This window comes from Primulina huaijiensis, chromosome 14, assembly GCF_012295235.1.
Source record: "Primulina huaijiensis isolate GDHJ02 chromosome 14, ASM1229523v2, whole genome shotgun sequence".
NCBI classification, from domain to species: Eukaryota; Viridiplantae; Streptophyta; class Magnoliopsida; order Lamiales; family Gesneriaceae; genus Primulina; species Primulina huaijiensis.
Window position 1 is genome coordinate 3,358,471 of NC_133319.1, and position 24,620 is coordinate 3,383,090.

Sequence of the window (24,620 nt, forward strand, 5' to 3'; positions counted from 1 at the left end):
AAAAAAAAAAAAAAAAAAAAACTAGCAATCATTGATTTTTATATAAAATGGTAACTGAGCAGGTACATTAAGTATGCAATAATCATAGTTATATATTTTGATTTCCTAAAATCTCATTTTTGTAATATTTTTTTAAAAGAAATTTACAAGTGAATAAACATGGGTGATTTTTTTCAAATATGTATTACAATAAAATATGCATTTTCCCGATTTTAATTTTGAAATATTTTGTCAAAAATATGGAGTGGAAATAATATTTTTATTCGAAAGACTAAATTTAAAAGTTTGCAAAAGCATTTGGGAAAAAACCAAAGAAAGTTGTTATCCTACTCATTTCATAGTTATTGATTTCACCTAATAAAAAATGGTCACAATTTTTGTGAGACGGTTTCATAGATCAATTTTATGAGACTGGTTTCATATTTAAGTTACACATGAAAAAGTTACTTTTTATGTCTCACGTATTACTTATTATTGTAAATGTCAGCATGGTTTACCTGTCTCACGGATAAAGTTTTATGAAAACGTCTAACAAAAAACCTACTAAAAGAAATTATGTGTGTAATCTCATTAATTGCCTCCTACCTTGCAACAGTTAAAGGAATAATCCTGACCTTTCTCACTAATTTTTTTTTAAAAGAAAAAATATTTATCCAATCCTCATATTGTAATCCAACTTATAAAACTTTATTAAAATTCATTTTTTCAAAACTTTTTTGACCATCTGAACAACAATAATAATGGGTTTTTTTTCCATAATATTAGTAGGGGTATGCACTGCTTCAAACTTAGAATTATATCCGGAAAGAACAAAGTTAGTGTTCAATGTAATAATTGTCTCTGCTTGGTAGATCGATCGAACCATGGTGCTTGTGTTGCTGTGCGGTTTAAAAGATTTGAGTTGCACCATTACCACCAGCTATAGCTTTTGATAAAGATGTAAGCACTCGATCCTACAATTGGTATCAGAGCCAAGGTCACGAGTTCGATTCTCATTGATTGCATGGAGTGCAATTATTGGNATTGGTATCAGAGCCAAGGTCACGGGTTCGATTCTCATTGATTGCATGGAGTGCAATTATTGAAAAGGGGATTGTTGGGTGCAATAATTGTCTCTGCTTGGTAGAGCGATCGAACCGTGGTGCTTGTGCTGCTGTGCGATTTAAAAGATTTGAGTTGCACAATTACCACCAACTATAGCTTTTGTCATAATATTGTTATTTATATATTCTTAAATAATTGCTAGTTTTTTTGTCAAAGTGTCGATAATTTTTTATTTATATTTTAAAAATAAATAAATACCCATTTCAATCCGGATTACTTCTTAATCTGACAAGCTAATTTCAACTTTGAAGTCAACTCAATTCGGTTCTAAAATCTGACAATAATGTCGTCAACTTGATTGATCCAAGCAGGCTAAAATTAGACCCAAAGTCCAAACCAGGCCTAATTTCAATTACCATTCTTTCCATCTTAGTTAATGACTTCGTTTGAATATTACAGTCGCATAATAGTAATTTAATAAGTGTTTTAAAAAGGCAGATTTAATTTTACTATTTGATACATATTGAGAAAAAAAAATTTGTTTAGTACCTTTTGAACGAAAAATTAAATTTAAATCTTAAAAATGTGTCGTTTGGGTATATATATATAATTTTGATGTCGTTCACCAACCGTGCTCACTTCTATGTCGACCTAGTAGATATACATATATATGTAATATGAGATGAGCACAGAGGGAGGCATGGTTAGTGGCAAATATATCAAAACTATACAAGACGTCATCTTAGTCAGTGCTCACATAGATGCTCGTTTTATATATATGTAAGAACACCCTTTATTAACATAAGAATTTTTTGTTTGGGAAAAAAAAGTAACCCTTTTCTATAAATGCATTGAATACAATGAGTGTATTTCGATTAAATCAAGAAAGCTATGAATTTGTTATAAATTGCAAATATTTATGAAAATCGATCCTATATCTATATGGTATAATGAGATGAGTGGCATAATTCCACTATTCCACTTGAAGTTTCATTTTTCTTAGGCCTACATTAATTTATTCGAAAATTTAATTCGAATAATTTGGAATTTAGGGAGATGAATCGTGCTATAAAATCTCCTTGTCATAGGACCTATTTCGAAATAAGGGGACAAAGTCAACACAAGTTGAAAGTGTAATATTAAATAATTAGAAAAAAGTTTACTTTCTATTTATTCTACCATTTTTTTGAGCGGGAAGATAAATATAACAATTGAGATCTCGTGTTAAATTTGAGATCTTGATACCATATGAGCTACAAGTTTGTTGGATTATTCTCTTAAACTAAATGACAACAATTTCAAGGAATTAAGTCCATAATGGTTACACATCGAGTGTCCTATATAACTTGTAAGTGATAGAAAACTGCATCTGTGTAAATCAAGATTGAGGTAAGAATTCAATATTAATTACATTTTGATGTAACATAAATGAAAACAATTTTAAGGACATCCATTTTTATGGTTTATAAATTCAATTAGAGATTCATTAGATTGAACATTCTGAAAGTATTTTGTTTAACATGATAGTAAAGATTGTGTTTATCAGATATAAGTGTTGTCTCGGATATTGTAACGTCTAACATGCATCGGAATAATATAATACAGAAATAAATAACTTAATTAAAATAACACATACATAATTATCCACAAGTGTGTCACATGACAAAATAATCAGTAGAAAAGAAATCGAGTTTACAAAACCAATATTAGTGAAGAAATGAAAACCTATTTTTCTTAACAAGTCAAGTAAATAAATTGCACCATATAATATCAATAATAAAAATAACCAAAAATCAAGAATGCAAATCTATGTGGCCGAAATTTAGAACAACAAAATAATCATTCAATCAACACTTTGTACGGGTGTTGACAACAACACATTGAAACACTGATGCTTCGTCTTTGTGAGTTCTTCAAAAAATTCTTCGGAGCTTTATCAATGTTCTCTCGTATCTCGTTGCCTATTGTGCAACAATTATTCTTGAATATATATAGACTTGTTTTCATTTTGATATGGTTCCTTGAATAGATTCCTACAAGATAAGTAAATTACTATTTCATTAGGAAACAAAATCTTTTAAATATTAAATATCAAATCTATAGTTTAAGAAACTCGATATTCTAGATAGACAAAACTCTTATACAACATATTATCAAAAAAGAAAAGAATTTAGAAATTTAGGAGCAAGACACATTTTCCGTCAATCACTTTTTTTGGGCTGTTCTGAACAAAATGAGGACCAAAAAGTCTACGCAATTTGATTCAACTCCAAGCAACTCCGTTTAACTCTCCCTGAATCTGAAAACATATCTCTCCTTGAATTTGAACATGTTAGCTTGAATGTTGTTAGCAGTGTTGACAACACCGTGACATAAACATTTATCACTTAATACTAAATAAGAGGATTGTATTTAAAACACCTTAACATCTAATGGATTAACAAAAACTTAAGAAATATAAAAGAGCTTATAAACAAACTCAGAGCAGATAAAATAAAATCAATGGTTATCCATTAGATTTCATGAGAGTTTTCATATGTTTAGTGTTATTATTGCAAATTTTTTTTACTAGATTATTTGAATACTTATTTTGACACAGAAAAATATCATCATGTATTTGCTCGATTTTTAATCCAAGAAAAAGACTTAACTCTTCTACCATTCTCGTTTTGAATGTTGAAGACATGCATTCAATAAAATTATTTACATGATTTTGTGAAGAATCAGAAAAAATAATGTCATCCACATTGATTTGGCAAATGAGTATATCATCTTTCGACCTTTAAATAAAAAAAGTTTTGTCGACCCCACCTCGTTTGAAGTTAGTTTTGAGTAGGCACTCAGTAACCTACCATACCATATATGTGAAGCTTGCTTCAATACATAGAGTACTTTCTTCAACTTATAGACATGGTCCAATTGTTGTGGATCATCAAAACCCTTTGGTTGTCTCACATAGACTTTCTCACTTAAGATATCATTTAAAAACATACTTTTCACATCCATTTTATAGAGTTTAATTCTCATATGGCATGTAATGACAAGAAACAGTCACACTGATTCAATGCAGACCACATGAACACATGTCTAATCCAAATAAACTTCATCTACATGTGCATACCCTTGAGCAACCAACATGTCTTATTCCTAAAAATGTTTCCAGACTCGTCGGTTTTGTTTTTAAAAATCCATTTGGTTCCAATGATGTTACCGTGTCCAGGAAGTGGAACTAATTACCATACATTATTTCGGACAAATTGTTCAAACTCATCAAATATTGCGTTGATCCAAAACTCATCTTTTAAAGCTTCATTAATATATCACCAGAAAAGATATCTAGTTTACAAAACCAATACTAATGAAGAAATGATCTTTAACAAGTCAATGAATTAAATTGTACCATAAAATATCAATAACAAAAATAACCAAAACTAGAGAATGCAAATTTGTGTTGTCGAAATTTGGAACAACAAAATAATTTTTCAATTAACACTTTGTACGAATATTGTATTCAAATATATCAAACACATAACGACCACATAATATTGCGAATTCTTAAAAAAATTATCCCGAGCTATATTTTTATTATCTCAGATATGGTTCATCTGTTGTGCTATTTTCGTGTGGGGCCACATGTTGTGAGTAGAATAGCCGCACCCATGAAAACATCTAAATTTCAAAGTACTAACGGGATGGATGATCATGTAATCAGTGTATAAAGAAAATCCCGCACAGTACCTTTGTTGGTCAAATGCTTGGATATTGTGGGTCACACTTCGTACCAATCTACAATTGATTGGCTCTTATTTCTCCACATTCTACACGTGCTCTTACAGAATATACATACTCGAGTACTACAAGGCCGATCTTAGGTAAGATGCATAAAAAGTCGAATTATTATTATTTTTTGAAGAAAATATAATACATTCGTAACTTTTTTTTAAAAAATATTTCAAAATAAGAGAAATTTAGTGACAAAATTATGTTATTTTAAAATATATACCTAGGTCACGAATACAACGCGACATACGCATGACATGACCACTTAATTTTAACAAAATGTAATGGGACATCGATATTTATTCATAGATCTGATCATGATTCTAAAACCGATTATTTTTTTTTAATTCAATTGAATACTGAAATCGGGATAGGATGGTTACTTCAATAAGGTATTCAAATCTTATTTCGTGTCGATTCTAAGGGTTTAGGGGTTACGGCACTCAAACTTACTATGGATCACAAGGGCTTACCGAGAGTAAACCCAGAAGAAAGTGAACTAGCTCGTGGTCAAGAATTCACGGATTCTAAGGGTTTAGGGTTTATGGAATTCAAACCAACCATGGATCGCAAGGGCTACTGAGAGTAAAGCCAGAAGAATGGGCGCTAGCTCGTGGTCGAGAATCCACGAAATACTAGACCAGTACCCTTGACTTTTACGGGCCATATTTGTTCGGTACAAGTTTTTGTTCAGTTTTGTATACTCGCTTGGCCTTATATTGGGAACTCTGGAGAAATAGATGTAGACCTTTGAAAAAATTTGGTAACATTGAAACGTGAATTCACATTCGGTAAAGAGAGAATGTATTCAAGACACAGAAATTTTTTCCAAATGGAAACCAACAAACGATGAGAAACCCCTTGAAACCGTACTTGATGATGCTCAAAAAACAGGACATGCAATATCCATAGTATTACTTCAGCGAGACTAATAGCAAATGTTCAACCAAAATATATTATGGCCGTGCGGCAGCAGGAGCTCCACCAACACGGGGAGGTTGACCGGGCTTTGGCATATCATCCTGTAAATGTTAAAAAGGAATGACAGTAAAAAAATGTAATCATAATTATATACGTAATAGAAAAAATGTACACAGAAACAGATGAAAAGATATCAAGTGACCAATGCATTATTCATGTTTCCAAATATTATTTATAAAAACAGTAAATTTCAAATCCGTAAAAACATGTGAGGCAAACAGGCATATAGTTCACTAAACTCAAAATACTCTAGAAGATTGTATACACAAGAGAAATCCCCTTTTGTTTTAGTTCATGGCCCACTGGGAAAACAACGAGAACATACTGGTTGCAGCATGAAGACTTGAGAGAATCTTCCTAGGTGTCATGGTTATTAAAGACTTGAAACTACTTAACCTACTTTTTCAGACTTTATATAGTTCTCGTTGCAAACATCTACCATATAAAGCAGTAATTTCAAAAGTTTTTATTTCAGGACTTATCTGGCATACAGAGTACACACTCATCATTATATACATGAGATGAGACAACCCCTTGAAAGGGAAGTTTGACTCTGTGCCAACAAGAGAGGCGAGGATGAGGATCATGAATGTTCTACATTGAAATGTACATTGAGGAAATGGTGTTTGATAGAAAGGTGAAAAATAATTGCATGTTCAGTTGAGAGAAGTGAAAATCATCAATAGCCAAAAGATAAAGACCAAACTGCAAAATATAAAAGGTAAAAGAATACTAACCCTTGGCCGTCTGAAGCGCTGTGGAGGCTCACGGTTCCTCCTATCAGTACGAGAACGGACCCTCACCACTTTGGAGTGAATGGCACATGAAACACAGTACTGCATCTTCACGTACAGTTTTGGAAGGGTGTACACTATAGAGATACAAAGATATGTATGAGATTGTATAGATTTCTTCCTAACGATGATTTACGAGGAAAGATTACAACTACAATGATAGGTGAGAGACATGTAAAACTAAAACAAAGGAAGCTCACTATCAAAAGCGCAAGCTTCCTGAACATCCCTCACAGCAGCTTGCTCAACAATGTTTCTCACCAGAAACCTTTTGATTGCCTTGTCCTGCCCAAAAAAGTAAAAGTAAAACGATGATGGAAAAATTAATCAGCAGTGTCTCACTCATGCTCATTAGATTACTTCAACCTAGGGGCAGTATCACACATTTCAAAGAAGCCAATAAATTAAAGCTCATAAAATGCATTTAAGAAGATTGAAATAGAATAGAGAAAATATTTTGTAGCAGAAACATGATTAGCAAGGGTACAAATTTTCTTAAAGAACCACATGCATGCTACACTACTTTTTCATAGCTTTCAGGCTAAGAGCTTTGCTTCATTGCCACACCTAGCTGTGCCTGCAGGTGCATCAGATGCACCCTATCTTTATGCGCTTTAAAGGTGCCAGGCTAAAAGCTTTGCTTCATTGCCACACCTGGCTGTGCCTGCAGGTGCATCAGATGCACCTGATCTTTATGCGCACCAGGCACGCCTCTAATAACTACGAGCAGAAACTAATGACGCCTAGGGACGCAATAACAATTTTCATGCACCATTGCAAGCAAAATCATGATAATTTAAAGATTCCTATCCGCAATAGAAAGAAATTTGGTGTTTCTTCAATACTGAAAAGCAGTGGCATCCTACAAACAGAGTTTCAATCCCAGAAGGAGCTGATTTTTTAAATTCCAACCACAATACAATATTTGACCAAATACACACATATCCTAACCAATAAAGCGAGTTCAATACAGCGTTAAAGATAAGTATAACCTTATATTCACTTAAAAGAATAATATCAACGTATTCAATTTCTCACCACCTAACAGACTAATTTCAAAAAGAAAATCAAATCAACGAAATATACAGATCTAAACATACTGGCAAGGCACATATAAATTATATTGAAGAAAAAAAATTATTCAACAAAATGCTAATGAAAACAACCAAAAGAAACCTTGGGGCAGCATTTCCCACAGTTGGAGCAGCGAATGAAGTTGACATGGCCACGACCATGCTTGTTGCGGCCTCCATTCCTTCTTTTGAAGGTCTGAGAAACCAAATGCAGAGAAAAAAAATCAGCTCTCCAGGAAAATTGCAAGTATAAAACTCAGGATCAAATAGTGGATAACCTAAAACAAAATTTGGTTTTATTCTCTCACCATAGCGGATCGATAGTTCTTGATCTCTGGACGTGAAGACGCAAGTTCACAGCGCAAAAGTGCCTCGTTTGAGTTACAGGTGAACGGGAGAGTATCATATGCGAAACCCTAGATCTGTTGGGCCCAAAATGATAGATTGGATCGATTTATGTTAGGCCCAATAAAGGGAGCAGAGATAAAAATATATTTTGATTGGACTTGCACTTGGGCATGAGAGTTGGACTTTTACGTAATTTTATTTATTTATTTATTATTTATTTTGTTCAATGTGAGTATCTGTGTAAAGCTTTAGTTTTAATTTTATTTGTATTTTGAAATTAATTGCATTTTAATTTAATTTTTTTTTAAAATTCTTGAATAAACAGCCTAAACTAAATTTTATTTTAAACATTTTATATTTATATTTACAAGATTAATGAATAATAAAGGGCCTGGGGTCATACGCTTCTCCCATAATGGAACTTCTCCAGAAATTTGTAAAACTAGTCATTTTTTTAGATATACGTTTTTTATTTTATTATTTGGTAGTTGATAGTTTTATAACAAGAAAATGAAACAAGTTTTTAAGCGGGAAAATAGTTATTGTTATTATTATTATTATTATTATTATTATTATTATTGAAATGATTGAAAAAAATATGAATATTATATCATCTTTGTGATATTAATTAATTAAAAATGTAAAAACAACTCATAAAGCATTTGATAAATGAATTGGTAAAAAGTACATGCGTCGAATATTAAGAGTTTAAGAAAATATTTCACAAAACCTGGGCATAATAAGACAAAAAACTTGGAGTCATGCTATAATTTTTAATAGACCTCAAATACCCTATTTACTTTAATTAATTAATTCCACAAATACCTTTATTTACTTTAATTAATTTTTCCAATTCAAGTTTCATTATCATTGTACACACACTCACACCGTGTATTTAAAAGTTTTAAATTTAATTAATTATCTAAGAAAACTAATCAAAAGTCATAAAAAATTAAATTTGTTTTAAATTTTTGAAATTTAATTTTTTATTTTTTATAACAATATATATACCATAAATAATATTCAAGTCATAATAAAGATAAAATAATATCTTAATGTAAATTTTAAAATCCCAAAATCACCTTTTTTTTTTTTAACCCCATTTCCTCTTTTTTCCAATGAAAAATAAAATTTATGTAAAAATATCTAAAATACTTATTAAAAAGTTTAATTTTTTTTTAATTTCAATTTTAACACGCACACAACATAATGAAACCAAATGATTTTTCCGCATGACAGGGACTCGGAGCGCCTCGTGCATACAAAAAAAACTACATTTTTTTTCTCGAGGGGGGAAAAGAAACAGATAAAATGAATAGAATACAAGTCAGTTCTTCATTTGTTGACCTTCATTCACCTTCGTATAATCAAGTTCCGGTGATTTTATAATTTCCAATTCATCATAACACATTGAATGAAAAATTTTATTTAGTTTCTGTTTCATCAAAAGCTGGGATAGAATTTGGAATTCTTCTTAAATTCTTCGAGGTCACTAATGACCTGCGCAGATGTTACTTGGGCATTGCTCAAGTCAGTATTGCAACCCCACACACGAATTGCAAGCCTCCGACACTTTGGAGAGGGCTGCCTCAAATATGTGCGATACCAATCCACAATATCTTTCTTTTGGACACCATGAAGCTCCTCCGCTTCCTTCTTCGACAAGTCAAACATATACCTGAAACCAATTTAATTTTATGCAACAAATCAGATTCGATTTTCACCTAAAACTGGTTGAACATATACCTAAAACTAGAGGACATCCCAGGAAGGAAAGTACTAAACAATTGTTGGTTTAACGATCTTGATTCAAGTATAATCCGTCTTTCAAATCGAACTCAGACAGTAAAATACCTTTTCTGGAACAAAATGAATTACCTTTTATCGACAATTTGACCCCAAAAACGATTTGTTTCATACAAAAGAGATGGATCTTTCTCGAGAAGCTTCCCCATTAAACCATTTTTGTAATTCTCAAAGGTATCAGAGTCGAGTTTGTTCTGCACCAACAGGAATTTCATTAGGAAAACACATATCAAGGAAGCAGACAATTCAACTTCAATCAAGTTGTCAATCTATTTTGTTTTATGAAACTTGAATACGACAATTGACACAATAAAACAACCAAACCTACAGAATGTTGCCCTTTCTTCGGCCAGTGACAGAAATTGGAAAATTAGGGGCAAAGAAAACAGGGCATCAAGAAAATGATTTATGGAATGGTCTGATTTTACCCGCAACACACTCAAACTACAGTCTACAGACACAAATACAAATAAGAAAGAAAACAACAACTAACAAATATGATTGAGAATTTATAACAGGTTTCATAATCCACACTTACCAATGTTTTTTCTAAGCTATTGATAAAGTTTTCAATCCTGCCTTGTAAGTAGACCGGATTGTGCTCAGAAGATTGAACACGGAAACAGAATCCTAATATGCGATAGGTTACCCGTGCGCTGCAGTCAACAACATACCCTAGCTGCTCCTTCGTCCTATAACGAACAACAAATTACAAATATCATTTATTTAGCACAGCTATGTGGACACACAACATGTGATCATGTTTGGATACATCATACATGACTACATAAGTGTGTTGGACTGTGATTTATGAGAGAGGGCAGAGAACTAATATCATCCTTCTCGTTTTATCCTCCAAAAAAATTTAAAATATAAAGAATATGAACAAGAATTTTCAAATCCTTTATGTTCAATTCAACCAAAACATGAAATACCTGAGCTGATTAAAAAGTGGTTCTTCCACTATTTCATCAAACAAGTCAGTTAAAGCCTTTAATTTAGTCAAATCGACACCTTCTGGTTCAATCTGAAAATAAAGCTGCAAATAAACCAACACAAAAACCAAAGTAAAATTGGGTGTTTTCAGCCACAAGAACCAACAAACCTCATTGAAAATAATTTTTAGATCACCTCCACCACGGAGTTTGTTTCTAGTTTATTTTTCACTCGGACATCTCTGACAAGGTCAGCACCTGGAGATAGGCACATCACAAACTCCCTGTGTCTCAGCTCAATTGGAAGGGGCTGTACAGATAGGTTACTTCTAAATATATCTGATATGTAAAGAGCTTCCTCCTCCAGTAAATTCCCATGGCAAAGGCCCTCAATATACAACTGTAAAACAATAGATGGAAAAGCAGAGTAACAAGATTAAAAAACATCAATACAAGTCACTGCAAATGCTAGGAAACGGTTCTGTACAAAAGCTACTACAAATTCACAGCAAAATGAACTGAATTAAAATTAAAAAAAATTAATTAAGTATTAGTATCACAAGAGAAATACTCTAGGTTTATCAGAAAAAGTTGATAAAGCTTATTCAGTTATAAATTTGTACTAGCCAAAATTAGTTGTACATTTTTACCTCGATTTGTGAAATGCTATGACTAGTGTTAAATGGTTTTACATTCACAAAGGAACTCAACATGACTGCCACATATATATCATATAAAGGAATAACTTTATGCCCATTCAACATCATTTTGTTTCATAAATAAGAATGTTATCATTATCTAAATTCTATTATCCGGGACTACTCATCTCTATTGCTTTACAAAATTTCAACGGCTAAAGATAACTGAGCAACAAAATTATAAGTAGTTAAAACCTGGGATAAAAGATCTGGAACAAAAGCCCTTAAATCTGCTAGAGACAAATCACTTAACAAACACAACTTTTCTTCCACATCCCAGAAACCTTGGCACAAAACTTGCAGCCTTAAATAGGAAGAATGATTTAGAGGCTTCATGTTGGTGTTTCTCAAAGTTCTCTCCATATCTTCTTTAACAACCTGCCAAACATGGAAACATTTGAAAAGAGTTCAAAATCATCGTGAGAAAAATTAACTAAAATCATTTTAGAATGGAATGAATGACATATACGTTTATCACCCCTTAAAAGAAATATTCAAAAAATGGACACACCTATCATAACATAAATTAAATAACCTGATCATTGACTCTGCTGCTCGTTGCATAAAAAAAATCGATGGTTCGCTCGACAAAGTACTTACTTGAATTGCTCATAGATCAATACCAACTATATACAGTTCTTATCCCATGTCGAATGCAACTAGAGGAGCAGAAAATCCTACATGCAAGATGCAGAATCCCTTTTTTGTTCTTTTTGCAAGGAAAAATTATTAACAATGAAATAACTAATAAGGAAGTGACAATATGAAACAGCGCAATGGTTACAGTAACGCCTAAAGTGTATAAAGATACCATTTTATCTGTGCTTTTGTTCAATGTCAAGTTAAACTCATCCTCACAACCACTCTTAGTTCTGAATAATGCTCCTGCTTTCATCTTCCTTTTAATAAGAAGAACTATACATACCTTGAAACGATCATCCTTTGGCAAGAATAACTTAGCTATTCCCAGAACTTTATTCAAGAGAACTGAAAGCTTATCATTAAAACCATAAAGCTTCAGCTCTAACTTATCACCATAAAGAGAAACAGAACTTTCCAGTTTTGCCACACTCGCCTGCAGTAAATATAATAAGATGCATAATATTTATAAAAAAATCAGCATACTTCACCGGGATCAGCACGCAAAAAGCAGATCAAGATCACAGAAAACAGCAGAAGAGTGGTAACCTGATAAATAATCTCATTGAGTTCATCCTTCAGGAGCAATATATATAATTCAGTCAGGACCGCATTTCTTAAATTACTGTATCCTCCTTTTAGTGATATCCGGAAATATGTATTAGCGCGAGGAAGTCTAAAAGTATTGTCAAGCATGTACCACAACTTCATATGAGGTTCATCAAGTATACAGATTGGAGATGATGCATCTGCAACATCGCACGGTGCCTTGTCGGCCCTTATGGAAAAATCACGTGGGATAAAGTGATTCTTTGATGGCAGATGTAAAGAGGAATTTATTTCTGGAGTATCCTTCCATAACTCCATCAGAGAAGATGGTATATCTTCCTCAACATATCGTGATTTGAACCATGGCTCATGCTGAACATCTGAAAATCATGCAAGGGGGTAAGAGGACCAACATTCTACGATCATTTGGTATCATGTAGACAAAAGGCTGACCCATTAATCGGGATAAAACTCATCATAGAAATAATGAATATTCTAAAGATATTTTTCTAGTGATACTCGAGTTGAACAAGAGTTTGTCGGTGTGAACCAAAAACAATAGCAAGAAGCGATGATAGATGATTCAGCAACTAAACAAAAAGCCACAAAGATGGTTCAGTCTTCAATTTATTAAGGTAATGAACCATAGTAATCAAAGACATACAAAAAATATGAATTATGAAAGTTGGACGACCCATCGTCACCAATTCAGTTCCTAGGTAAACCAGTTGAACGGGAACGTATTACGACTTTTTTCACACAAAATAGTAAACTTTATAGAATGTGATCTTTGTGGTTAAATATTTTAACCTAGAGGCACGAGAAAATGCATACAGATATCATGGCTGATATTCCTAAAACAACAGCATATTTTGGAGAACCTCAATCAATCACTTTTCATATCCATATTTTGGAGAACCTCAATCAATCACTTTTCATATCCTACACATTTATGTTATTTAAGGAAAAGTCCAGCACGTGACTACAAGATAATAAAATAAAACAATAAATAACTAGTAAGCGAAAATCACCATATGACTTGTTAAAAGACTTGGTTATTATGTCGACTCTCATGTTTGCAGGACCGAAGAAATCCAGAAGATATTTGATCATCTCCTCATCCCAGACTTCATATGAATAGTCACCATAGATAACATGTTCTGGAGGATAAACCAGGAGGTTTCCTGCAATTGAACTCTAGTGATTTAATATGCCTTATTAAATATAAGCAAAGACAACAATGAAATTTATACCCAAGAAAGCCTCAGAAAAAGATTTCTTTGTTTTTTGTTTTTTAATTTATATACCCCTTTCTTCACATGTCTTGTCGAGATTCATAATCTGTCAAACACCAGAACTACAGTTATATTTAAGTAACCATTTCAAACCTCTTCTATTACAAGTCAAATGAATATTCAGCAAGACAAACCAAATAACTTGGGATCTGCATCATTTTAAATGACAAAAGTAAATGATTCTTATCCCAATGACATTCAAATTTCTGGAAAATTTTTTATGAGCATCCTTCGATTCTAAAAGAATGTTTGAAGACTAATGCCACAATTGTTGTGGGACATTAAAAAGATTCAGCGTAGAAAATGGGCTCATTGTTAAACAAATTCCCAAATCTTGTGCCAACTCTAAAGGTGTGTTTGTCATCGCAGGGTTTAAAGACTTTGAAGGATAACGGATGGTCAACCCTTTGCTCCTCTCTTCTCACTTGTTCTTCCTACCAACACAAAGAATGGATCGTTTCCCAAATAGATAATATCTATTATCAAACCCTCCTCCAATCTCTCCAGTCAAACACAGTATAAAGGCATTTATAGATATCAACATCAGAAGCGCACAGGTATGGCTAACAGATAATAAAGGTTTTAGCAACAAAACAATTCCTCAAAAAGATTCTCTGGATGGATCATGATGATTTTTTTTAATAAAATCTCTTTTGGATGGATCATCTCATGAATTCTCTTGGATAAACAGCAGTAGTTAGATATTATAAGCAAATAGAATCAATCTGCTATGCATGGTTTTTCTGTCGATGGGTTAGTATAGAGATTTTTCTGCTCATCAAGTTGGTCATATGACAGTCTTGCTGCATACTTTAATTTATTGTTAATAACTAAAACACTAAGTCAGTTTATAGGAATATAATATCTAGGCTAACTGTAATTAAAATGCCTCGATGCAAAAAGGGGAAATCAAATAATAATAAAATTTCACAAGGTCTCAAGCCAAATGAGATGAGTGGTATTGCTACATGCTAGTTTGATGAGAGAGATATTAAAGCAACTTTGAAAATTTTCTAATTGATGGATTATGAAATTTGGAACCAATGAATATAAACAAGAACGTAGTAATGTGATATGTAAAATACCAGCAAGTTCTGCAGCATAATCATCTGCGGGTTGTTCTTCAGCATATCTAAACTCCATATTTCCGATATCTTGGAGTTCCTTAAAAATCCATTCTTGAGGAGGAATTTGACGCAACAGTTTGAGATATTGATAAACAAAGCCAATTATTTCAAAAATCTGCATCATCAGTCAATAAGTTAAAAGGAGAAAAAATGGCAGACCAAAGCTCTTGAACATCCATGAATCCCATGGACAGAGTAGTAAATAAATTAACAATCGGCATGGTGAAAAAATTTCATAAGTAAGCAAAACAGAAAAAAGCCAAAAAAAACCCAAACAGAAAGGACGGGACAAAAAAAAGGTGCCTTGGGCCCTTGAAGCCATGTTGCAAGACCGAATAACTCAGACATGAACCCTAATTTGTGTCCAATAAAGATGCTGCTTTTCTAAAGTCTAAAAAACGGATATCAGTGAGCACATTATATCTATTTTCAAGCTTGTTTTTCTACATACAAATAGTTTCAAGTAGTGCTGCAAAATCAACCATTTTTTCCTATCTATATTTGTGTGTCTTTATTGAATTACTATAAGGTTTTAAAGAAGTTGAAAATGTGATTTTAAGGATAACTTTTCCATATTTACTCTGATAACAAAGAGCTACAAACCCTTGCTATCACATCATGCAATTTCACAGCTGCATGTATCAAAATAATACTACCTTAAAACAAAGGATATTTTTTTCTTGCGACATTTGTGAGCTCGTCAATTCACTATTGAAGTAAATAAATCTGCTGACAAATGGCAATAATATTTACACAAAATTACTTTGTGCATAAGAGGAAATTACTCATTCAAAGTACTAAGTTGCTTCTTCAAGGAATGTAATCTAACGGATAATACTTTATTTCTATTAGTAACTACAGAAGGAGCAGGAAACTGTTACCTTCTCTAAGCCAGAGTCCGTGAGGTGTAGAGACATGCCGAAAATGTAAGCTATTGAAGAGCGACACATCCCTTCATCGCCAACGCCAGCAGATATAGAAGTTACCCAGCCTTTAGCTTTCAGGAAAAAATGCAAGCTCCCCTTGCCCTCTGGAATCATGTTAATGTTTCTCTCCGTCAAAATTTAAATTCTCAGATACAAGCACACTCGTTTCATAAAAATTTCATAAAAATATAGGCAAACACAATTTATAATTTCGAAGATGACAAAAAGTAATTTTGAAGTCCTAAGCTACCAGATCTAATCCATACCATCAAAAGATTGTTACTTCGGATAGAATGAAAGACCAATGATGAAGAAACAGAAGGCAGAAATCAATGATGAAGAAACAGAAGATAAGCCCATATCAAACACGTTTTGAGATGCCAATGTTAGAGAAAATTACGTAAGGTGATGAATGAGGTAAAAGTCCATGGGTGTAAAATGATAATCTTGTCGAAACCGCTCTACTCAGCTCACGTTTTTTGGAGTTTGAGATTTATATATATTCAAAAGCTAGAGAGTTTATCTAAAAATAAGAACGAAATAGACCCATTAGTCTGGGCTAAAATCACTGATAGGATATAAATAGTATTTTACAAATGTTGACACACACAAGCAAGGATTATAACGAGTAAATGCAAGAGGTGATATAACAATTTGACAAGACTGAAAATAACGGAACAAACATTTAGAAGCCAGGAAAAACCCATAAGCATGCACTGTAGTTCATAATTCTAACAAATGCCTGAACAGAGAAAGGCATTTTAGAGATAAGCAAGAAATCCAAAAGATAGAAACATTTCAGATATAACCATGACGAAAAAGGGTGATCTTATACACTAATTACTTCAAATCCTCCCACTAATCTCAAGAGTGAAAAGCAAACACAAGAACCAAAATAAATATATAAATAAAATATATTACAAGAAACAGAATTTTGCACCATGTGTTTTCAATTTTCAAGTTGCATCATTTACAGAGAGTATACATGAAGTAGCTTTTTCCCAAATCCAGATGCAAACTATCAAGAAGAGCTAAATACAAAAATAAAAGCAGAAACATATTATTTCTTGCTTGTAGCATATGTATTTTGTTATGCTTTTAGAGAGCAACTAACCAACATAAGGAACAAGTTGTAATAGCAGCAATCTCACCGTGTCCAAGGAGATGAGCCAGGTAATCTTCAGCCTTCTTCAAATAATCTTTTCGCAGTGAAGGTAATGTCCATGACAAATCAAGGATATGAACATCTTTAACTGCCTCTAACCAATAAAGTTTGCCTGCTTTCCAAATAGGAACGTTCAACCCAATCTCTGGCTTAACCGAAAGGCCTTTCCTGACATTGCTAAATAATTCGAGGGCCCAACTTTCAAGAACTTCTAGAGTCTCTGCAAAAATTAAATTCAGCAGTTAAATAATAACAAAAGGATAAGACAGATCATGTCTTTCTATGGGTAGGCCGTGAAAGTAACAAGATGAAACACTACTAAAGAGCCAGTAGATTCTTATATTACCACCTGAGCCAAGAGAGTACCTTTTAATCATCACTATTACCTAGACCACACTTAGAGGTACCTTTTTTCCAAACCCCTACGGAATTTTAAGCAAATCCAGCTTAAGAGCAAAAACCATATCCCCAAACATCATGAATTACAATTAATTTCATCATGGGATTGTTGCCATCAGATACGCAGAGTATATTTATTTTTCGACCACTATGCTGACATGAGGGTTGTGAAGGGTGGTTACAATGTTTAGTGGTGCGCTAAAATCTTCAGTTGACAAAGATGACCTCGTGTATTTAAATTAAATGAATTTACACAGGTTGGGGCCCATCTCAACCCAGATTGCTTGATCGCCTTTACCGAAAGCAAAATTAGAAATTGTACAGGTAACACAATTTTTGCAGTGCTATTCTCTCGGTCAAGTGGGGAGGTTGGTGAAGTATAAACATGCCCCCAGCTGCTCCTTTCTGTTCTAAGACAGCTGATACTCATTTCTTTTTCAAGACAGCTAATTTATTGTACGTGTTTTGCCCTAATCTTACCTAAATAGCCATTTAAATACTCAATAACAGGAATCCAATTAAAAACTCAAAATTCATCTGGACCAGTTAACAAACTAAAAACATTCACATCAACTCAATTTTACTACTTACTACTTGTACACATTTGAAAAACTTACCGCCCCCTATAATAACTAGCTTCATTGATCCACCATAATAATAATCATTGTACAGCTTCAAAATATGATCCCGTAAATTTATTCCCTTTTCCACGGCATCAGCTAGGCTCTTTTTATTCCCTACAATAATCCAAAGGGGAAGTTTAATAGTAACCACAACTTACCAGCAAAAACACTGAACACAAAATGAAGGTGATAGAAATGCAAAATACCCCAAAAGAATCGGTTAAAAGGATGATCAGATGCAGATGTATAGCACTGTAGTTGTTGGAGCCGGCAGGAATCATTTTGTAAAGCCTGATTAAATTCTGTAACCCAGATTGCCGTGTGATAAAAAAAAAAAGGAACATTGAGTTTCCAAGTGTTAACAGAAGCAGAAAACAACGAATCACTAAAGAAGTATGATCTTTTATGACACTGCATGAGGACACAAACAATAAAACTTGAGCTACCCGAATCCACGGCCAATACCTCCCGTTCCATGGCTTCAGCCTTAACTAAAGGTGAGATGAAAAATTGAGCAAATCTGAAAAATTGGACATCAAGAATAAGCATTCACATAATCTAGCATACAAGAAACACAAGCAAATCAAAAACAAGAAGCAACTTCCATGATTGCAAAACGAAATCATGAAGTCCATAACCAAACATCACACGATGAAAAGATATCAGTATTATAGTACAACATATGCTGCATCTAACAGAATCCAAGCAATTCATGTTACATTACCCTTCATATCAATCAGCATCACTATTAAGTCCAAAATTTTGAAGAACTGACATAATTTTGCATTTGTCCACCACACGACAAAATCTTACATGTTCTCCAAAAAACCATAAAACGGTTGTTCACTTGATGTAACCATGAATAATTAGCAACATCTTACACAATTATAAAGATTATAAAGAGTTTTATTAAGCATAGACATAAATGATTTCATGTGTCAAAGTTATATATAGAAGCTAAATTACCATCTTGGACAGAAACACAATATAAAGAAACCATAACAAAAAAATATAGCATTCTAGTTTCTTCAAAATAAAGAACTGGTGATGTGAATGTAAGTAAATGTAAATGTATAAACAATTTCACATATAAATATTAGTGAATAAACAAAGATATATTCAAGCACTCACATGAGGCACAGTAAAAGAGCTGCAAAATACGGTTCAATACATTCATGAAGTGACCATTAAGGGTAAATAAACAAAACATAAAGTGTATATAAAAGTATGTGTGGGGTTATAAAGATCGGGGAAAATAATACCATTTATTTGAGTTAGCTCATTTCTCTACGAACTAAACGATGTTCAAGAAAATCAGTATGGCAAAGATATTATGATTTCCAGTACCAGTAAAAAGAATATCAATGGTAACTAAAACACAACAAAAACAGATTGGATCAACAAAAAACTTATTAACAGGTTGCCTAGCGGCTGAAAAAAGAAATCAAATCAATGAAGTTTCCATCCTGCAAAAGAACCCTTTGTTTACCTTGTCAAGGCACCCTTAAGAAACTCCCTTTTTACTTCAAAGTGGTAGCAGGTATGCTCAGTTTCTGTGTACGCATTTGATGACCCCCCATGCTTAGATAAATAACTATCGTACTAGAAACAGAAAAAAAAGACTATTACATAATATACATAATTAGACGACCTCTACCAAATCACAAGATAATGACAAGAGGATGTGTGTTCCACACCAGGAGCTCTAGACTTCAACATTCAAACAAATCATGACATTTAGGACAGTTTTGGTTGAGTTCTAAATGTTATAATTATTTTCTACATTTACATATTAATTTTACTTTTGTTCGTCTCTCTCCTACCTCGACATTCACAACTTACCTATCCCTCAACTCAAACTTTCGTATTAGGGCGGCTTCAGTTCAATCATTTGCAAACTACCCTCAGCCCTCCACCATGTTTATTTTGCCAGATCAAAGAAAACATGGGCAAGTTGCTACACTACAAAGTTCCACCAGCATGTAATCAAACATTTAAAGCTACACGGAGGAAACAATTTTGATAAACAAACCTCATTTTCATCTGGAAAATCAGCACTTCCCATGAAAAGCATGTGCTCTGCATTGAAAGTTTCAAGATAGAATGTTTAAATAACAGAAAACTTCATATTTACTTTATAAGGAATGATCCATTGCCCCCTATTGTTCTCACGCCCGGTAAGATCAAGAGCATTCCTTGAATATCGTGCAACGAAAAGTATGATCTTAGTATCTCAGCCTGCGATTGTAGTTATTTATCCTATATCTCCACACTATCTCATCCTACGGAAACTCAGTCGACAACTCGCAACGCTCAAATGAAAGGAGTAGCATTTCATAGTCAAACAAGAGGGGTAAAATTAAACCTAGAAAGTGTGCCAGGCCCTGGGCTTCATAAGGATCCTTAAAACTCCCCATTCCCACACACATTGCCGCCGCAGCCTGTATAAAAAATAGAAAACGAGGAAAACTTCATTCTCAAATATCACAAAGCTCTATCGAACTGAATGAATTAAACAAACTCAAATTGATGTAATTGAATCCCCATAATTTGACAGAATCTATCCAACCTTCTTCTGCAACGAGCCTTTGAATCCATTTTCCTCTCCCTCCTCCTCCTCTGCTTCATCTTCCTCTCCACCATCTCCTTCTCCAAAATCCTCATCGTCTTCTTCTTCATCGTCTTGATCCTCGTCCTCGTCTTCCTCACTGTCACCAAGCTTTCTCTCCCCGTGAGGCTGATCGGAGTAAATCTCGGGATCGTGAACAAGCAAAGCACAGAGACCGTTAGCGAGCTGAATGTATCTGTAAAGCCGCCTGTCCGTGGGGGACTTAATCACGACGTCGTCGGAGGAGATAGCGCCGCCACCGACCGCCATTGTTACCAATAGAGATGGAGAGAGAGAGGCGAAGCGGTTGATTTTTGGTTTGGGGAGAGACGCAGAAGTCCTGCGAAGGTGTTTGATGTAAGCGAGTCTTTTGGAGTCTGTGTTGCGGCGTATAGGACAGTAGCTCAGCGAGGATATTACCAGCTTCATTATTCATAACAAATATAGTCATGTCATTTTTTTACCTTTTGTTTTGTTTTGTTTTGTTTTTTTTTTTTTAAATGATTTTCCATTTTTATCTTGAAAACGAATATTAAATGTTTTTTTATTATGCACTATGCATGATTGATAGGATTATCTCATGGAGAGATTAGTTTATTCGGATAATAAACATTTGTTGTTAGTGTTTGATACCAGAAAATGGATGAGAATTGAAAGAACGTTATCATCTTATTCTTTATACTCATGATTGGTACGACATTTCATTCTCATATTCATTGAAATACTCATTTTATTCATTTTGAATGAGAATGATCATTCTTANAATAGTTATATTAGTTTTATTAGTTTCATGATAACGATAATTTTATAATAATTAATAGAGTATAATATTTATAATTTTATTACTATTTTTTTTAATAATAATAATAAACAATATTTTTGAGTATTTTTGAAATTTAATTAATAATTATTTGATAATTAAAAATAATTTTATTTCATTCATGTTTTATTTTTTACCATTTATTTGAATAAAATAAACATATCATTTGATTCATATTCTCATTTCATTATAAAGTCGATTTTATTCTCACATTATCTCATTCAAGTATATCAATCATGAGAATCTCGGATGTTATTGAATGAAATTGGAAATTATGAAATATTATAGTTATTTAAAAGTTTATTAAATTTTTATTTAAAATGGCTTGAAATTTAAATATATTTTATTATGATTAAAATGATTGTAGAATACCATTAATTATTCAAACTTGGAAGTAAACATTTAAATTTGAACAACATTGGACACATACAACATTGTTCTAAAATGCACCATTATTCTCTCAGCCGGTCGAGTCACTTATGTCCATCCAATATTAAAGCCAGCACTCCTTCGATCATAACGTAAAGAACTCTTCAAAAAATTTCCTTTAGTCCTCAAATAACAGGAGATAAAGCAATGATTATAAACGAAAAACCAAATAATTTTTTCACCAGCACTAGAAAGGAAATGGATGGTGGTGAGCTGGTGAATAGGGCGAATAGGGAGACGAGCTCGCGACAAATGAAGGGGGGTTTTGTGGAGAATGTGTCCTTGTTGGTGTTCTTGGAGTCACCGGGAACGAATGGTGATTAGTAGGAGAATGTGGCCTATTCGGCGTTCTTGGAGTCACCGGACTTCTTGATCTTGACACCATCACGCTACGAGCGTATCGATTTTCGCCACTTCTTCGAGGTCCTCTCTCTGCACATTTGAGCTCTTGCTGTTTCACCAAAGATGGATATCCCATACAGCACCCTATCTTTCCAGCTTCTTTTATATATCTATCAAACAATATCATATATCATACCATATGTTGGCACTCTCCTTCATAAAAAGAAATGAATCATGATTATGTATAATTTACGTATATATCGGACAAGAGAATACATAAATTTTTAAAATAAAGTTGAAAATTCTTTCTAGCTAGCTAGCCCCAGCAATTGGATCATGTAGTTTTTGTACCTTTGGCTGAATCTTCTTCCCAAACACTCAATGCACTTTCTACCTTCGGTCATCACTCCCATTCCGATGCTCACACATTGCCTGCAATACACCCTTCCACACACCTGTAATAAACACGCATAATAAATGTAAAAATGGCGTTTGATCAAAATCTATGCGCGTCCATTTAAATTTTTTAACAAACTAACTAGCTAGCTACTTACTAAGCAACGGTGCCGGAAAAGGTAGATATAATTGCAGCATACGGTACAGATATTGGAGTGTGGAATCCCGGGGCGCGGCCTCCCGCCGCCTCTCTCTCCGCGGCCGTAGGCCACACTCATGCCACTGACATGGCTCATATCATCATCATAAACAACACTCCTCTGAAAACTCCCAACCCCATGATCACCACCATGTAAGCTTAATCCATGAAGATGGTCATGACTATGCACATTCGCATGATGACGATGATGGTGGTGGTGATCATGGCCATGCATAATCCCCAGGGTCCCCCGAAAATCATCCTCGTTAGATCTATGGTGATCACCATGCTGACTATTATTATGGTGATTATTAGTGGTTTGAAAAGATGCTTCTAAGCCTTTGGTGAAGTCTAGGCTAGGGAGTTTGGCTAACCGCATTTCCGGGCTCGAATCCGATACAATGGCTTTTTTCTTGTCTGGTGCATGCTGTTGCCTCACTTGAGCCAAGTCTTGGAAAGTGAGGTTTACTGAATCATCTGGAACTCCGAGATAGAAATCCTCAAGCTCTTTTCTTGCTTTCTCTAGCGTTGCTTTGTCCCCCATTAACTGAGAAAATTCTCTTCGTAATTGAGAGAATTGTGAAATGAATGGAAGTAAATGTGTGGTTGGTGGGAATATATCGAACAGGGCGCAATGTAAGGGACGAGAAGGCATTTCAAAGGGCCAAAATGTTAGGCCGGTCACGCGTTTTAGTGTCTGTACGTAGAATACAAGAGAAAGGAAACAAAGTTGAACCCGTACGTGAGGGGATTCACCTGGATATATAAATAGTTATAGTGGTGATGTTTTGAAATTTTAATCTTTGATCGTCAACAAACATATAATGTCAACTTCCAAAGACTCACGAGATCTAATGATTTTGGGACAGAGAATTATTCCGATAAAATAAGACTAACTCGATAGAATATAAGATATCATTTACATAATAATGAAATTAACATTCAAAGTATTCACATGCAACTATTCGAGTATGAATAATTGAATATATAACAAAAATCAATTATGTATTAAGACCAATTATTTATTTTGAAATCTAAAATTCATCGACAATTTAATACTTGGATGATTGTCTCATATTGTTTTGGTTCTCGATTAGGTTTTTTAAGATGACATTGATTTTGTTGAAGAGGGTAGATTAATTTTTTTATTATTAAAAAAATGGATTGCAGGCCTAATGTTTACATTGGCTGCTCGAAGCTCATTCACCATAGTTTTGTACTTTTCAGTGGGATTTAAAAATAATTAGGCCCTTTCCAAATACGATAATAATAATTAGGTGGATGACAGACTGACAGTAACATATGGATAAAGAAATTGGTTCTTTGAAAACATTCTTTGCACACTAACTGGAGCCAGTTGAAAAGACGTCCGGCCTAAATAGTATCATTGCCCCGTGAAGGACTTTACAATAATTAATAGAAGATTGCTTTTATATATATATATATATATATATATGAAATGAGTCAAAAAAAATTAATTGTGCATTAATATTGTTATTAAGTGTTGCATCTCAAGATTTTTTTTGGTAAAATATATTGGATTTGATAATTATGTGTTATGATTAAGATTTGTGCATGATATTTATGAGTTTGTGCATGTAGTAGCATTATTACATTCAAAGTGTAATAAATATGTGGCATTAT

At 33.5% G+C, this 24,620-nt stretch overlaps 3 protein-coding genes across 3 annotated transcripts; all 3 read right to left on the reverse strand.

Annotated features, from left to right (window-relative positions):
- Positions 1-5,567: 5,567 nt before the first annotated feature.
- Positions 5,568-8,117, reverse strand: LOC140956653 (small ribosomal subunit protein eS26y-like). Its single transcript, XM_073413497.1, has 5 exons — positions 7,981-8,117; positions 7,776-7,868; positions 6,800-6,884; positions 6,543-6,676; positions 5,568-5,846 (listed from the first exon to the last, which is right to left on the reverse strand). Exons 1-5 carry the CDS (start codon positions 7,981-7,983, stop codon positions 5,781-5,783), a joined length of 381 nt encoding a protein of 126 aa, XP_073269598.1. The 5' UTR covers positions 7,984-8,117; the 3' UTR covers positions 5,568-5,780.
- Positions 8,118-9,332: 1,215 nt separating this feature from the next.
- On the reverse strand, positions 9,333-21,214 carry LOC140956914 (nardilysin-like). The gene is made up of 19 exons (XM_073413854.1): positions 20,752-21,214; positions 20,548-20,623; positions 20,215-20,261; positions 19,672-19,784; positions 18,629-18,702; positions 18,389-18,484; positions 18,177-18,296; positions 17,147-17,380; positions 15,951-16,099; positions 15,028-15,184; positions 13,679-13,831; positions 12,648-13,027; positions 12,385-12,534; positions 11,655-11,837; positions 10,958-11,161; positions 10,762-10,865; positions 10,365-10,518; positions 9,899-10,020; positions 9,333-9,698 (listed from the first exon to the last, which is right to left on the reverse strand). Exons 1-19 carry the CDS (start codon positions 21,058-21,060, stop codon positions 9,464-9,466), a joined length of 3,060 nt encoding a protein of 1,019 aa, XP_073269955.1. The 5' UTR covers positions 21,061-21,214; the 3' UTR covers positions 9,333-9,463.
- A 926-nt stretch (positions 21,215-22,140) lies between these two features.
- On the reverse strand, positions 22,141-23,544 carry LOC140956473 (uncharacterized). The gene is made up of 3 exons (XM_073413227.1): positions 22,936-23,544; positions 22,733-22,836; positions 22,141-22,551 (listed from the first exon to the last, which is right to left on the reverse strand). The coding sequence occupies exons 1-3, from the start codon at positions 23,518-23,520 to the stop codon at positions 22,227-22,229; spliced, it is 1,014 nt and encodes a 337-aa protein (XP_073269328.1). The 5' UTR covers positions 23,521-23,544; the 3' UTR covers positions 22,141-22,226.
- Between the last annotated feature and the right edge of the window lie 1,076 nt (positions 23,545-24,620).